At 40.5% G+C, this 16888-nt stretch overlaps 1 protein-coding gene across 3 annotated transcripts in view; it reads right to left on the reverse strand.

Moving 5' to 3' along the window:
• The window catches only part of Dh44-R1 (Diuretic hormone 44 receptor 1), a 145376-nt gene that overhangs the window by 11014 nt on the left and 117474 nt on the right, over positions 1–16888 (reverse strand). Inside the window, exons 6-12 of one of the 3 annotated variants that reach the window (XR_012408479.1) lie at positions 11504–11584; positions 10834–10907; positions 1766–1879; positions 1433–1621; positions 1120–1235; positions 822–938; positions 501–723 (exon numbers count right to left, since the gene is read on the reverse strand). Coding sequence is in view for 2 of the 3 variants with exons in the window: in XM_073956232.1 (XP_073812333.1) it covers positions 501–723; positions 885–938; positions 1120–1235; positions 1433–1621; positions 1766–1879; positions 10834–10907; positions 11504–11584 (851 nt within the window). In the remaining variant the exon portion in view is untranslated. The remainder of the gene's footprint in view (positions 1–500; positions 724–821; positions 939–1119; positions 1236–1432; positions 1622–1765; positions 1880–10833; positions 10908–11503; positions 11585–16888) is intronic. The other 2 variants (XM_073956232.1, XM_073956233.1) reach the window with 2 other exon arrangements.

A 16888-nucleotide genomic window follows, 5' to 3' on the forward strand; every position in this document is an offset into this window, starting at 1 on the left:
GGTTTTGGCCAGGAAAATCGATTTCTGAACCCCTGTGCAGTGGCAACCTGTACTTCATCATAATATAGGCGACAATTGCTGAGTATTTCAGTGATATAAATCTTCTCTACAAGTGGTGTACTCGGCGATACAAAGTAGGTCCCATATAATTGAGCGAATATGAATAAAGGTGCAGTCATTGTGGCATGTTTGTGGGATCATATTGGTTATTGTAAAAATCTGGGCAACACTCACAAACATCTCATTAAAAACCTAAATTGGCATTGATTTAATTTAATGCCCGCAACAAATTTATATCCTCAAATTTGCGATGCAATAAATCTTACTAAAAGAGTTTAACAAATGTATTTCAAGCTATAGCCATTTTGACCTCGAAAATAATGTGGCCTCTTGTTTTATATCTCTCAATTTGTATCCTTTGAGATTTGTATTACTCTTGCATGTTCTTGAATGAATAGCATAGTCATTCGTTTTATTCTTAATTCAGTTAAAAAAATTACCTTCATCAAAGGACTCACAGCCCAGGGCATCAGTGTTAATGTGGTGGCAGTCGGCATCATATGCAAAGCTCCATTGGAACCTCCACCACCAGCGCCGCCGACACCACCACCTCCCACTCCTCGTTGCAGCGACATTGAATGATGTTGACCAATTATTGTAGTGGTTGTGGTCGATGAAACACACGACTCCCGTTTACCCTTCCCATAGTAGGCTGTCAGAGGCCTGCAAATGAAATGGAATTTAAAGGAAAACAAAACGTTTGGAAAATCAGTATTAAAGCCAAATGCGGAATAAAGCCATCAAGAATTGCAAAAAATTACCACAGTCTGAGAGAGGAGGAGTGTGTGAGTTAGTAGTAGTAGGCTTAATCCTATAAATCATACCTGGTGCACTCGGTACGCGGTGAAGTATCTTTGGAAAAGCCTTTGGAAACATACCTACAGAGTGAGTAAGGAGAGGAGTATGGATTGTTGTTGGTAAGCTTTTTGTTAATTTTTTGCTTTAAAGTGCTTTAGACAAAGACTAAAAAGTGAGGGTGTGTGTGTGTGAGTGGCTGGTGATTGCTTGCTTTGTGTGCGTGTCGCTGTGTGAGAGATAACAGGGTTACAAAATACATACCTTCTGGATTGATTCAGGCGTATATTACGCTCATCCTGCCATGTTGAGATGTGATGCCGCAAAGCATTGCGCACCTCCGAATTGAGAAAACAATAGAACAATGAAACCGAAAACCCCTAAACCATTATTTATGTTAGTCATTGTTGTTGTTGTTATTGTTTTTTGTGGCGTAATTGAAAATGGAAAGTGAAAGAAAATAGATTTTAATTAATTTCCAAAACCAAAAACAGTTTATAGGTAAACCACTGCTGGTCGCCATCACAACTATGTACCAGCAGCAGTAGCTCCACATTTCAACAGCATCACCGCTTACCTGAGTGCTTAACAAAACTGCTCTGACAATGGCAAACATATGACTCATGACACCAGCCTCCGATGGCCCAGCCAATACCACCAAATAGGTAATACCAAACAGGGGTATTAGAACCAACAATGCCTTGGCAGCTTTGCGATATTGACGTGTTTCCAGGGTATTGGCTGAACGTAGTTTTGTTATCAACACCTTGGTAAAGGGAAAACAGAGAAAAAGAGACGGAGAAAAGGACAAGAAAAGTAAAGAAAGGTTATTGTTTTTAATTTTTAAATTGCGGTTTGTTGTTGTTCTTCTTCTTGTTGTTGTCTAATGGACTTTGTTGTCGAAACTTACCCACATTATTCGTAGCAAAAATATTAAATTAATTATTAAAACCGCACACACCGGTCCCTGAAATATCCAGTCGACATAGGTTTCCTGCATCCATGGACATCCTTCTATTTCAATCTGTTGTTTTGCAAAAGGGAAGAGTTTAAAGAAAAAGACACACGCACACACACACACACAAACAAACCAATTATTTTGTCAGTCGAGGCAAAAAATATGTTACAAAACATAAACCGGTAGTAAGTTCAAAATACATCCTCCGTTTTGCAATCAGCAAACATTGGGTGGTCTAACAGTGATTCCAAACATAAACTTTTTCAAAACGATGTTGTAAATAAATTATGTCGTAGCGTAACAGGGAGTATTTTAATTATGAGGTAACTCTAAAAGGTACTGATGGAGATAAAAACGTATCAGTGGTTCTTGCGGACTGAAATATAGGCTAAGTGACCCAGGGAAGTAAACAAAATAAAAATGACGGTAGACCTTGGTGTCCTATGAACAGATACCCAATTTAAAAAGAAATAGTATTCCGGTAGGACGAAAACAGTTTTTGAAGTTTCCAGCTTAAATTTTTAGGCGTTTGTGAAGTAGTTATGATGAATCGTAGCCCTAAATAATCCACTGAAAATCTTTCATATATTACAAAAATACCACTTAAGGTTTTTGGAACTTTCGGGCCATGGAGAATAAAATTATTGCATTGTGAAAGAAACTACAAAATCTACCTGCAGTAAAAATCTGAAATTAATGTTTACTTTTTTCAAGAGATGTATGGAGGCGTGGCCCTTCAAATTGGAACATTTTGTGGCCCATATCACGGGAGCATTTGCCTTCTCTAGAACCAAAAATACTGTTCTATAATGATCAGAAGCAGTACCGGGTTTAAAAATTTCAACACGATCCGAGAGCGGTCTTAAACTAAATTTATGAACAAAAGTGTCGGATCCTTCCTGGAATTTGATCTAACTGTGCGAGTCACATTTAGTTGGCCTTACATAGTTAGGAGGCCATCTCCATAACGATTATTCCTTAGCCTGGTCTATGTAGTAATAATTGTTTAACCCTCCGTTGGAAACCTGGAAATTGGAGGTTTGATTGTATTTTTTGGTGTAACAGCATATGTAAGCTGCTTCGATAGTTTGTAACCACAAAGCTACTGCATTTAGTTGAGCAGCTTTGACAGGACAGTTGAAAAGGTGCAGTGTGCGGGGCAGTTCGGACTTCTTACAGAAGGCCATTAGGTCTTCTTATAGAAGACCATAAGGTCTTCTTATAGAATACTATTAGGTCTTCTTAGAGAAGACCAATAGGTCTTCTTAGAGAAGACCATTAGGTCTTCTTATAGAAGACCATTAGGTCTTCTTATAGAAGACCATTAGGTCTGCTTATAGAATACCATTAGGTCTTCTCATAGAAAACGACCTAATGGTCTTCTCTAAGAAGACCTAATGGTCTTCTATAAGAAGACCTAATAGTCCTAATAGTCCATTAAGTCTTCTATTAGAAGACCATTAAATCTTCTATAAGAAGACCTAATAGTCTTCTCTAAGAAGACCTAATAGTCTTCTCTAAGAAGACTTAATCGTTTTCTGTAAGAAGACCTAATGGTCTTCTATAAGAAGACCTAATGGTCTTCTGTAAGAAGACCTAATGGTCTTCTATAAGAAGACCTAATGGTCTTTTACAAGAAGACGTAATGGTCTTCTATAAGAAGACCTAATCGCTTTCTATAAGAAGACCTAATGGTCTTCTTTAAGAAGACCTATTGGTCTTCTAATGGTCTTCTCTAAGAAGACCTAATCGTTTTCTATAAGAAGACCTAATGGTCTTCTATAAGAAGACCTAATGGTCTTCTATAAGAAGACCTATTGGTCTTCTATGAGAAGACCTAATTGTCTTCTATAAGAAGACCTAATGGTCTTCTATAAGAAGACCTAATGGTCTTCTCTAAGAAGACCTAATCCTCTTTTATAAGAAGACCTAATGGTCTTCTATAAGAAGACCTAATGGTCTTCTCTAAGAAGACCTAATCGTCTTCTCTAAGAAGACCTAATCGTCTTCTCTAAGAAGACCTAATGGTCTTCTATAAGAAGACCTAATGGTCTTCTATAAGAAGACATAGTCGTCTTCTATAAGAAGACCTAATGGTCTTCTCTAAGAAGACCTAATCGTCTTCTCTAAGAAGAACTAATGGTCTTCTATAAGAAGACCTAATGGTCTTCTATAAGAAGACCTACTGGTCTTCTCTAAGAAGACCTAATCCTCTTCTCTAAGAAGACCTAATGGTCTTCTATAAGATGACCTAATATTCTTCTCTAAGAAGACCTAGTCCTCTTAGAAGACCATTAGGTCCTAATAGAAGACCATTAGGTCCTAATAGAAGACCATTAGGTCTTCTTATAGAAGACGATTAGGTCTTCTTAGAGAAGACCATTAGGTCTTCTTAGAGAAGGCCATTAGGTCTTCTTACAGAAAACGATTAAGTCTTCTTAGAGAAGACTATTAGGTCTTCTTATAAAAGACTTAATGGTCTTCTTATAGAAGACTTAATGGTCTTCTTATAGAAGTCCATTAGTTCTTCTTATAAAAGACCATTAGGTCTTCTTATAGAAGACCATTAGGCCTTCTTATAGAAGACGATTAGGTCTTCTTATAGAAGACGATTAGGTCTTCTTATAGAAGACGATTAGGTCTTCTTAGAGAAGACCATTAGGTCTTCTTAGAGAAGACCATTAGGTCTTCTTACAGAAAACGATTAAGTCTTCTTAGAGAAGACTATTAGGTCTTCTTATAAAAGACTTAATGGTCTTCTTATAGAAGACCATTAGTTCTTCTTATAAAAGACCATTAGGTCTTCTTATAGAAGACCATTAGGCCTTCTTATAGAAGACGATTAGGTCTTCTTATAGAAGACGATTAGGTCTTCTTATAGAAGACGATTAGGTCTTCTTAGAGAAGACCATTAGGTCTTCTTAGAGAAGACCATTAGGTCTTCTTACAGAAAACGATTAAGTCTTCTTAGAGAAGACTATTAGGTCTTCTTATAAAAGACTTAATGGTCTTCTTATAGAAGACTTAATGGTCTTCTTATAGAATACCATTAGTTCTTCTTATAAAAGACCATTAGGTCTTCTTATAGAAGACCATTAGGCCTTCTTATAGAAGACGATTAGGTCTTCTTATAGAAGACGATTAGGTCTTCTTATAGAAGACGATTAGGTCTTCTTAGAGAAGACCATTAGGTCTTCTTAGAGAAGACCATTAGGTCTTCTTAGAGAAGACCATTAGGTCTTCTTACAGAAAACGATTAAGTCTTCTTAGAGAAGACTATTAGGTCTTCTTATAAAAGACTTAATGGTCTTCTTATAGAATACTTAATGGTCTTCTTATAGAAGACCATTAGTTCTTCTTATAAAAGACCATTAGGTCTTCTTATAGAAGACCATTAGGCCTTCTTATAGAAGACGATTAGGTCTTCTTATAGAAGACGATTAGGTCTTCTTATAGAAGACGATTAGGTCTTCTTATAGAAGAATATTAGGTTTTCATAGAAGACGATTAGGTCTTCTTATAGAAGGCGATTAGGTCTTCTTATAGAAGACGATTAGGTCTTCTTATAGAAGACGATTCGGTCTTCTTACAGAAGACCATTAGGTCTTCCTTTAGACGACCATAAGATCTTCTTATAGAAGGAAATTAGGTCTTCTTTTAGAAGACCATTTTGTATTCATATAAAAGACTATCAGGTCTTCATATAGAAGACCATCGGGTATTATTATAGAACACCATCGGGTCACCTCTAAAAGACAAAAAATCTTCTAATAAATGACCATCTGATCTTCGATTAGAAGACCAACAGGTATTTTTATAGAAGCCCAACAGGACTTCTCATAGAAGAGCAACAAGTCCTCTCATAGAAGACCAAGAGGTCTACTCACAGAAAAACAGTAGGTCTTCTAATAAAAGCCCATCCGATCTTCAAATAGAATGACAGCAGAGGGTAGGCCTCACAGGTCTTCCAAGAGAAGCACAACAGGCCTGCTCATAAAAGAATGGATCTTACCGAATAATTACACTAACGAGAGAAAATCATGGTGTTACCTTACTGGAAGAATCTTCGCCTCCTCATGCAGATGATCCACCGAACGACCTATCCCGTTATATGTGGTCAACAAGGTTTTCTTATATGCAGCCCAAATGCTACGGACTAGAATTTTGGGGTAGTTAGTGGTCGGAATTATGTTGCCATCGATCATATCCGCAGTCCATGTGGTGAACAAAGTGGCGGTAAATTTAGTGGCGGATATTTGCATATTCCTTGCGTGGAAAAGGTGGGTAGACCAGTCAAAAGGGAGGTTAGCCTTTCACAAATGATATAGTGGTGGGTACCAGATGCCAAGATCATACAATTATCCGCTTACGTAACGATATCAATGCTGTCTGGGTGGGTGGAATACAGAAGAGTTATAGGCTAAACAGTTCCGGAAATGTAGCCCGACTTTGAAGAACTCCCTGCTGTGGTCTCTACGTCTTCAAAAAGAAAGGAGTGTTTGACAACATCAACAGCTTTTGATTAGTCAAGGGCTACCATCACTGGCACATCGAAGATCATCACGCCAATTTGCTAATCCCGTCGCCTCTGCTAGGAAATTTTGTCTTACTTCGCGATGATGTGTCGGAACGTCCATTCTGCTATCCGAAAATCAGTAAGATTGAGCAGACCTCTGAAGTAGTGAATTATGAACTCTCTGAAACTAGGCCATTTAGCTTTCCCATGGTTGAAGAATGTGCGGCGTTCAGAGGCAATTAAATCGGGCGGTCTGCAGATGGAGGCAATTATGGGGAGATTGTCTAAACCAAGAGAAACGGCGGACTGCCAGCTGACGTCATTTGTCAGACCAGGTGACACAATGGTTATGTCTGGCGAACTTTTATACTCTCCGCTAATTCTGGTAGGAGCTTCCGCATTGATCGTGCAAAACGTGGAGCTATCAATCTGCTCAGCACTATACGCCTCTGGTCGTTTCCGAGAACCGAATGTCACAACTCATGATGTGCATTTAACTCCCCCAAGACCAGACCAAGTTATGACGCTCCAAAGGCGGGCTAACATTGATTGGGCTTATAACATGGAGTGCAGCTATTTATCTGTATGCTTTCGGCAACTGTACCTCGACAGTTCCACACTTGACTGCTACCCCTAAACATTCCATGTAAGGGTCATTAGAGCCAGGCTCAACCGACATAGATATGTATTGAACAGACTGGTGTAATATGAAAGCGTATCCTCTGTATCCACTTCTGGAGCGATACTTCCTCAGTACGTTGTAACCATCACAACGCAGCAATTTGCAGTTGTTGTTCAGATTACTTACTTAGCTGGCCCATTACAGAACATTTGTTCCATAGACCGAACTAAGAAAAGATCTCCAATCCTCTCTGTTTTTCGCTTCCCTTTTTGGAATACCTCGCCTTTTCATTTCTTCATCCACTTGAATGCTCCATCGAAGCTTAGGCCTGCCGATTCTGCGTGCACCGCCATCTGGCATGAATTAATACGCCTTTTTAGCGGGTTCATTATCGCTCATTCTTATGATATGGCCTAGCCAAAGCAATCGTTGCATCTCGATACGTTTAACTATATTCATGTATGTGTATAGCTGATATAGCTCGTGGTTCATACGACGCCGATATTCACCGTCAATGCAAATCGGCCCGTATATCTTTCGAAGAATTTTCCCATTTTCGCAAGTACCCATGCTTCGGAGCCATACATTAGCACGGGCAGTATCAGCGTTTTGTATAGTGTTATTTTTGTTTGACGAGATGTGGCTTTGTTTTTAAATTGCTTATTTAAACCCTAGTAGCATCTGTTGGCCAAAACAATTCTTCTTCTTATTTCACAGCTGATGTTTTTTGTTGTGTTTATGGCAGTGCCGAGGTAGACGAAGTCTTTAACTACCTCAAAATTGTAGGTACCAACTTCCACAGTTGGTCCGAGCTCTATGGACGCTTTGCGCGTCGACACCATCAATTTGGTCTTTTCGCCGTTTACCGCCAGACCCACTTTCGCAGATTCTGCTTCGACCTTTCTAAAGGTATCAGTTACTTCATTTACTGATCGTCCCATGATGTCTATGTCATCAGCATAAGCAAGTAACACGTGGCTATTGGTGTAAATTGTGCCACTTCTTTTGACGTTTGTCTGTCGTATAACCTTTTCTAGCAGGATGTTGAAAAGATCACACGAAAGGCCGTCTCCTTACCTGAAACCTCGTTTGATACAAAACTCTTCTTTCCTATTTTAACTGAAGATCTTGTGTCAGTTAGAGTCATTTTACAAAGCCGGATGAGCTTTGCGAGAATACAAAATTCAGACATTCCATTTCTCTCTTTTTCTTGCGGAAAAGACGTTTCTCTTCTCTACTTTTCTCCCGATATCTCTCTCGTGCGTTGCTACTGATTGTAAAGTAGTTCTATATGCCGCATTAATCTCTTCGGTAGCAGCACGACACTCCTGGTCATACCATGAATTCCTTTGTGGAGGTCTCTGGAATCCAAGTATGCATTTTGCGGTTGTTTGCATGGAGTGGGCAATATTTTGCCATTGTGTTGTTATGTTATCGGGACAAGGAGTGCTCGCGTTAAGCAATTGGGCTAGTTGAGTGGAATATGCTGTGGCAATCTGTTGTGTTTGCAGCCTATCGATGTAAAACTTCCGCGTTGTATCTGTTCGTGCTTTATTTGCAACGTTTAGACGGGTACGTACCTTTGCTGCAACAAGGTAGTGGTCCGAATCAATGTTTGCGCCTCGGAACGATCGTACATACAACACGCTCGATGAATACAGTGCGTCACTTTTAGGTGTTGTTGTGACGCCTTTCCCAATCCATCGTAATTCCTGTATGGCAGTAATGTCGGCCTTGTACTTTTCAAGTACGTCTGCCAATGCGATACGCAGATCATGGTCCTTAAAACGTTTTCGGGGTTCGTCAACTTTAGAGGGGTTTGTTTTTCTTTTCTTTCGTTTTTTCATTGCAGGCTGTTTTTTCTAAGGGAGGGTTACTAACCCGACGCCCAAACCCAAATTTTTAACGTTCTTATGGGTCAACGCGCGGCACATGTTAGCTCACTACCATTAACGGGTATTAAAGGCAGTTCCCCAGGTGACACCACGGGGAGGTCAGTGTCCACTTGAGATGAAAGAGAGACCAAGATAAATCCTGGGCTTTGCCATGTTAAAACCGGTCAGGACCGTTCCTTGGTATCATGCATCCGCTACGTCACCCTGTTTGGATTGGTTTCCACAATTTCGTTGATCTTAAATTATCACAAGTAAAAAAGTATCAGTCGGCTCTGTGAACTGCTGTTGTCACTAAAAAATTATTTCTTTAGGGGGAGTTTTTGTCGTATGAACTTACAGATATTGTCAATAAAGCTCAAACGTGTGTATATACCCTCGTTAGCCAAACAGCTGAGGGTATAAAATGGATATATTTTTGGGGACTGGAAAAGCAACGACTGGGGTTAGTTAAGTGCTGCGTATGCGGCTGCTGCTGGGGGAACTGCTAGGGACGACGATAATTCACTGGGGCTGTGTTCACTCATCAAGCAGCAACATAGTCCCCGTCGTTGTCCCTCACATGGACGAGTCCAGGACAACCCATGAAATGCACCCACTTCCGGCAACAATTGCATCTCACCAAAGTTTGAGTGTGGTGGATGCGGATGTGACAAACTGAGCAAATCCATATTGGTCCTGGGTTTCCATTCTTCCCGGCACGGACCAAACGAATCTGGAGCAGTTATCTGGGATATGTTGCTCCCAACACAGAAAAAACTATACAAATATGTGTATTAGGGCGGGGCGATTTGTATGGAAGGAAAAAAACCTTAATGAGCCCTTCGCGTTTTTGATTCCTGGGATTGAACTGAGCAAAAACTTCCACTAGACCATAGGTCTACCGCGAAAATCGAGTCTCCCGATTTTGACTTTAAGTTTTTTTATCCACGGCCTAATGTGTAAACTAAGGTGGCAGCTGCTGGCCGGAACGCGGTTGTGTGGTTCCGGGTCAATCCGGTGTAGGATTGTACTCACCGCCATATTGTTGTTGTTGTAGCAAGCTTCGCAGAAGCATCGATTTGATGCTAGGTTGGCAGCCATTGGTCAAAACATTATGGTTTCAGGTCAGTCCGCTACGAAAGAACCCGCCAATTTTAGCCGCTGCAACATCGATCAAAGCCTCATTCCGTTATCAGATGTTACCTCATGAAATCTGCTCTTGCCGACCACGGGACCCAAGATATTTTCCCTACCAATTATAGCATCAAAATCTACTTAATGTCATGTCAAATCTTTTGAAAATATCCAATTTTTATACTTTTTCTCCGAATCTGGTCCACAGATACCGAATCGCCCGAAAATTAAGGATACCGTCAACCACAAAAATGTACCTAAGATTTCAATAAACGACTCTTTGGAACATACGAAGATTCTAGGAATGATTCTTAGTGCTGATATTCACGAACAAATTTGATCGGTTTGATAGCTGTATAACAAAACTTGAGAAAAAATTTTAAAGGAAATTTGACCATGGCGATTTTGAGCTTGCAGATGAAGTTTGATGGGTTATATGTGTTCACAATTTTTGTTCTTTAAGACAAGAGCTGCAACTTTGACTCTGAGATAAATTCAAATTTCCTAATAGTTTGGAAGATATAGTCCTGACTATATGACCCTTTTTACATCAAAGCCTTAAACCTTTGGAGGCCTATAACCGCGAAAGTTGATGAGATACGAAAAAACGGCGCGACACGTGTCTTCTCATTTTTGTTGTTCTATCACACTGTGGAGTCAGAATATGGTTAATAATTTTCGTGTTGCACAGTGTAATATACAAAATTTTCAGTATTTCTAAGCCGATTTAATGTGATTTCAAAACATTTGAATATAATTGGATTTCATTTGGATTCACTGTACCCTCACTCGGGGACATACTGTGATCTAACTACTAGAACACAAACAGCGACAGTAAAAAGTCTCCCTTCCTTTTAAAAAGTTCCATACATACCTGGTCATTTGTGGCATATGACATTGTCAGGCCTTTAGCTATGGCCCAAATAACAACAAAAACAGCAGGACCTCCTATCAAATGGTAGTGTTGTTCCGTTCGGTTTGGTGATTACGATAGATGGTCAACCCACATCAAAAAGTTGCGATAAAGGACAAAACAGGAAAAAGGAAGAAGAAGAAATAATCATAACAAATTTAATAAGCAAGAGAAGGGAAACATTCTCAATTCTGAGACATTTCTTAGAAGTGGAAACAAAAAAAATAATTTCAATTTTTTTTGTTTGCGTCATTGGGATTTCCGCAAGCAATTCTGTCAGTAACAGAAAAAATATAAACAAAAGGAGTTTTCAAACAATAATCCACACACACCCATGTCCGCCCATACCCGTTATAATTGTGTGTGTTTCCCAATTATACAAATTGAAAAAATTAAGTCAACCTTTTGTTTAATTTTCATTCTGTTTCTGTTCGTTGGCGGCGGATCCATTAAATATTTATTTTAAAATGTCAATTTCATAATTGCAAATTTACTGTGAACGTGTGTGTGCATGTCATTTTCAGTGAAATTGAAATCAAAAGAAGAAGTTAAATCTCACATCTCACACGCAAATACATATGTATATATAAATATATGTATAGGCGTGGGTGGCAATTATTTCCATACTTACCCCAACCAATTGTGGCATACACAGTAAATCGTGTATTGTCACCGGAGAATGTTTTCACCACCAGAATGTAAAGATATAAACCTGGGATTTTCGTTCGGTTTTCCGTTTTTGTTTTCGGGTGACCAGAAATATTCCCATACCATGGCAAAAAGGTGTTGATGTTGGTCGTCGTTTGGTTTCCATTGAATTGGAAATGGCAAAAATGCAATAAAAAGAGAAAAACAAATAAAAATATTGATATATGCATGTATGTATCCGTGTGTGTCTGTAGGTTGTAGGTTGTTATTGTGTTCAATCTTGTAGTGTTATCAAGAGAACGATATTGTATCACTTCACCGAGGGGCTTATATTGAATACAAATATGCAAATAAATAGAGGAAAGAAAAAATAAGTTTTCATTTCTAGGAATTTTATTCACTTCAATAAATTTTCATTTTAAATTTTAATTTAAAAAGAAAAAAATATAGTAACAATATTTAATAGGCAATTTTAGGTGAGCAAACCAATGTGAAACCTGAACATATTCATAGGGCACACAAATTTCTCTCGGAAGAAAGAAAACCTAACGGAAATAATGGAAATCAATTTGCAGATCAATTTCCAGGCTAATTTGGGATCAAAATTCACTTGAATGCATTTTTGACGTAGGGGATGGAAGATACCACGGAACGGTTCTGACCGGCTTTAACATGGCAAAGTCCAGGATTTATCTTGGTCCCTCTCTCATCTCAAGTGGACACTGACCTCCCCGTGGTGTCACCTGGGGAACTGCCTTTAACACCCGTTAAAGGTAGTGAGCTAACATGTGCCGCGCGTTCACCCATAAGAACGTTAAAAACATGGGTTTGGGCGTCGGGTTAGTAACCCTCACCTAGAAAAAACAACCTACTATGAAAAAACAAAAGGAAAGGAAAAGCGAACCCCTCTAAAATAGACGAACCCCGCAAACGTTTTAAGTACCATGATCTGCGAATCTGCACCTGGAATGTTCGCACTCTTTATAGAGATGGTGCAGTTTACGCATGGGCAGATGTACTTGAAAAGTACAAGGCCGACATTATCGCCATACAGGAAATACGATGGATTGGGAAAAGCGTCACAACAACACCTACAGGTAACGCACTGTATTATAACTGCCATGACGTAAAGCATAAGTTTGGTTGCGGATTTGTAGTTAGTCGGAGACTAAAACATCTGGTACCCAGTGAATGAAAGACTTACTGCCATTCGATTAAAAGCGAAATTCTTCAACATCAGCTTTATTTGCTCTATGCTCCCACTAAAGACAAGGACGAACAGACCAAAGACATATTTTACGAGCGCCTAGAAGAAACGTATGACCATTGCCCAGCCCATGACATTAAAATTATACTAGGCGATTTTAATGGCAAAATTGGAAAGGAGAATATCTTTGGACCAACAGTCGGGAAATTCAGTCTCCACAGTGAAACATCTGACAAGGGTATGTGGCTGATAGACTTTGCAGCTGCAAAAAAACATGGTAGTTAGCAGTACCAGATTTAAGCATCTCGATATTCAGAAGGGCACCTGGCTGTCTCCAGATCAAAGAACAAGTAACCAAATTGATCACGTTGTGATAGATGGAAGACATTTATCGAGTGTGTTGGAAGTACGATCGTTCCGAAGAGCAACCATAGACTCGGACCACTACCTAGGTGCAGCAAAGGTACGCACCCGGAACAGACACAACACGGAAGTTGGACATCAGTAAGCTGCAATCACAACAGATAGCCACAGCATATTCCACTCAACTAACCCAATTGCTTAATGAGAGCACTCCTTGTCCCGCTAACACAACAACACAATGGCAAAACATTGCCCACTCCATGGAAACAACCGCAAAATCAGTACTTGGATACCAGAGACCTCCACCAAGGAATCCATGGTATGACTAGGAGTGTCGTGCTGCTACCGAAGAGAAAATGCGGCATATAGGGCTACTTTACAATCAGTAGCAACTCGTAGCGCACGAGAGAGGCATCTGGAGAAAAGGAGAGAGGGGAAACGTCTTTTCCGCTGGAAAAAGATAGAAATGGAAAGGCGGGAGTGTCAAAAAATCGAGATGTACAGGAACCAGAATGAAATCCGAAAATTCTACCAAAGAGTGAAACATCAAACTGATGGCTTTGGAACTGGCACATTCTCCTGTAGAGACCATCAAGGTAATCTGGTAACTGATACATATAGTGTGCTAAGGATTTTGAAAGAGCATTTTTCCAAACTGTTGGTAGCCAATAGTAGCGAAGTCGACGAAGATACCACAGATCCAATCCCAGAAGATGGTATTGAATGTATACCACCCAGCCAAGATGAGGTAAAGATAGTAATAAACCGGCTGAAGAATAATAAGGCAGCAGGAGCTGATGGCCTACCAGCCGAGCTGTTTAAAACCGGAGGTGACACGCAGCGGCAGGAAGAACGCTTACCCGACGATTGGAACCTGAGCATCCTGTGTCTCGTCCATAAGAACGGAGATAAGACTTTGTGCCCCAACTATAGGGGCATAAGTCTTCTCCCTATCGCCTACAAGATAGTGTCAGGGGTATTGTGCGAACGACTAAAGCCTATATTCAACGAAATAATTGGACTGTACCAATGCAGCTTGAGACCTGGCAAGTCCACCATCGACCAGATATTTACCCTGCGGCAAATCCTGGAGAAGACCCAAGAGATGTAGATTGACTCCTACCACCTTTTTGTCGATTATAAAGCAGCCTAAGACAGTCCGCTAGGTTCAAAGGTATTCCAAACCATGTCTGAATTTGGTATCCCCGCAAAGCTCATTCGGCTTTGTAAAATGACTCTAACTGACACAAGATCTTCAGTTAAAATAGGAAAGAACCTCTCCGAAGAGTTGTGTACCAAAAGAGGTTTCAGGCAAGGAGACAGACTTTCGTGTGATCTTTTCAACATCCTGCTAGAAAAGGTTATACGAGTGGCAAATGTCAAAAGAAGCGGCACAATCTACACCAATTGCCACATGTTACTTGCTTATGCTGATGATATAGACATCATGGGACGATTAGTAAAAGAAATAACCGATAAATTTATGAAGGTCGAAGGAGAATCTGCTAAAGTGGGTCTGGCGGTAAACGGCGAGAAGACCAAGTTGATGGTGTCGACGCGCATTGCGTCCATTGAGATCGGACCAACTGTTGAAGTTGGTTCCTATAATTTTAAGGTAGTAAAAGACTTCGTATACCTCGGCACCGCCGTAAACACAACAAACGACATCAGTTGTGAAATAAAAAGAAGCATTGTATTGGCCAACAGATTTGGCTTAAGTAAGCAATTTAAAAACAAAGCCACAACTCGTCAAACAAAAATAACGCTTTACAAAACACTGATACTACCCGTGCTGATGTATGGTTCCGAAGCCTGGGTACTTGCGCAAGCAGATAAGGCAGTGCTTGAGAGAAAAATTCTTCGAAATATCTACGAACCATTCTGCGTTGACGGTGAATATCGACGTCGTATGAACCACGAGCTGTATCTGCTATACAACGACATCAATATAGTAAAACGTATCGAGATGCAGCGATTGCGTTGGCTAGGACATATCATAAGAATGAGCGATGATGAACCCGCTAAAAAGGCGTATGAATACATGCCACATGGCGGTGCACGCAGAATCGCAGGCCTAAGCTTCTATGGAGCATACAAGTGGATGAAGAAATGAAAAGGCGCGGTATTCCAAAAAGCGAAGTGAAAAACAGAGTGAATTGGAGATCTTTTCTTAATTCGGTCTATGGAACAAATGTTTTGTAATGGGCCAACTAAGTAACTAAGTAAGAATTCAAGTTGTTACACGAAAGATCTAAGTGATTAGAGAGCAGGTTCTTAACTGAACTTCTCCGAAATTTAGTGTGGGAGGTACCCGAAGGAGTGGACCGATAGAGTCTATTTTGAAACCACATTTATGCCTGGTATAAGTTTCACGAAGAGCAAAGTGTGGACCTTCAAAAGTTGCACACAACTTTTCCGAACATTTTCCAACTTTTGTGGGGGAGGTACCTGAAGGAGTGTGGTCCATATATTATGAAAATCATTCACCTTACCAACGCTGGAAGAAGTCAACCTAGAGCTCTCAATGCCACGGCGGCGGGTTCTCCTATACCGGATTGACCTGGAACCACACAACATCCGTGTTCCCGCCAGCGTGTTCAGTGTACACATTTGTCCGGGTCGATTTGTATGGAAGAAAAAACACATTTTTTGGGATTGTACTGAGCAAAAAAGTCCACTAGACCACTGGTCTACGGTGTAAATCAAGCCTCCCGATTTTGACTTAAAGTTTTTTATCCACAAGGCCAAAACTGCCTGAAAGAGCGTTCCAATGCTTTTGCAATGTACTAGAGAGTTCAAAACGTGGATAAAAAATTTCAAAATCGGAAGGCTTGGAACTGTCGAGGTAGAGTTGCCGAACGTATACATCCCGCCGATAAATAGCTGTACTCCAGGTTATAGCCCCTTTTGAAAGGTTATAACCGTATAGTCCTGGGGGACTTTAATGCGCATCATGAGTTGTGGCATTCGGTTCTCAGAAACAACCAGAGGGGTATAGTGCTGGCTGAGCAGATTGATAGCTCTACGTTTTGCATGGTCAGTGAGAACGCCCCAAACAGAATTAGCGGAGAGTGTCACAGTTCGCCAGACATAACCATCGTGTCACCTGGTCTGATAAATGGCATTACCTGGCAACCGGTAATTTTTCTTGGATCAGATCATATTCCCATAATTGTCTCAATTAGCAGACCGCCTGATTTCATCGGCTCTGAACGCTGCAAATTCGTCAATAATGGGAAAGCTGATTGGTCAAGTTTCTGAGAGTTCTGTAATCACCGCTTCAGAGATCTACCTAATTCATCTGATCTTTGGGTAGCGGAAAGGACGTTCCGAGATATAATCACTGCTGCTGCCGTTCGCCATATACCTGCTGGTCGAATACCCGAAGTGAGAATTAACTTCCCAGCAGAGGCGGCTGGATTAACAGATGAGCGTAATGAGATTCGTCGGGCCAACCCCAGTGACCCCAGAGTCAGGAAGCTGACACTGGATCTTAACATGTTGGTCGATGAACAACATCGGAGCCGGAATAAGTGAATTGGGGGCAACGGTTAAGTCATTCTCGAACCCTGGAGAGAAGGCAGTTATATCTCAGTCGCGTTGGGCGACGTTACACTAAATGATCATGCGCACCTCATGTTATTTCAAACGACAATTTGTCGAGTATCCCTAGGGTGACAGGGCGAAGAGAAGAGTACTACGTCGCATTAGATCTCTTCCTAACGAGGATGAACCTCCACATTTTACAATGGATGATGCTGCGAATGCCATCAGGAACGCTAAATCAATCAAAGCGTT

Source organism: Musca autumnalis, unplaced genomic scaffold (genome assembly GCF_047663935.1).
Source record: "Musca autumnalis isolate F117 unplaced genomic scaffold, ASM4766393v1 scaffold_5, whole genome shotgun sequence".
In the NCBI taxonomy this organism is placed as follows: Eukaryota; Metazoa; Arthropoda; class Insecta; order Diptera; family Muscidae; genus Musca; species Musca autumnalis.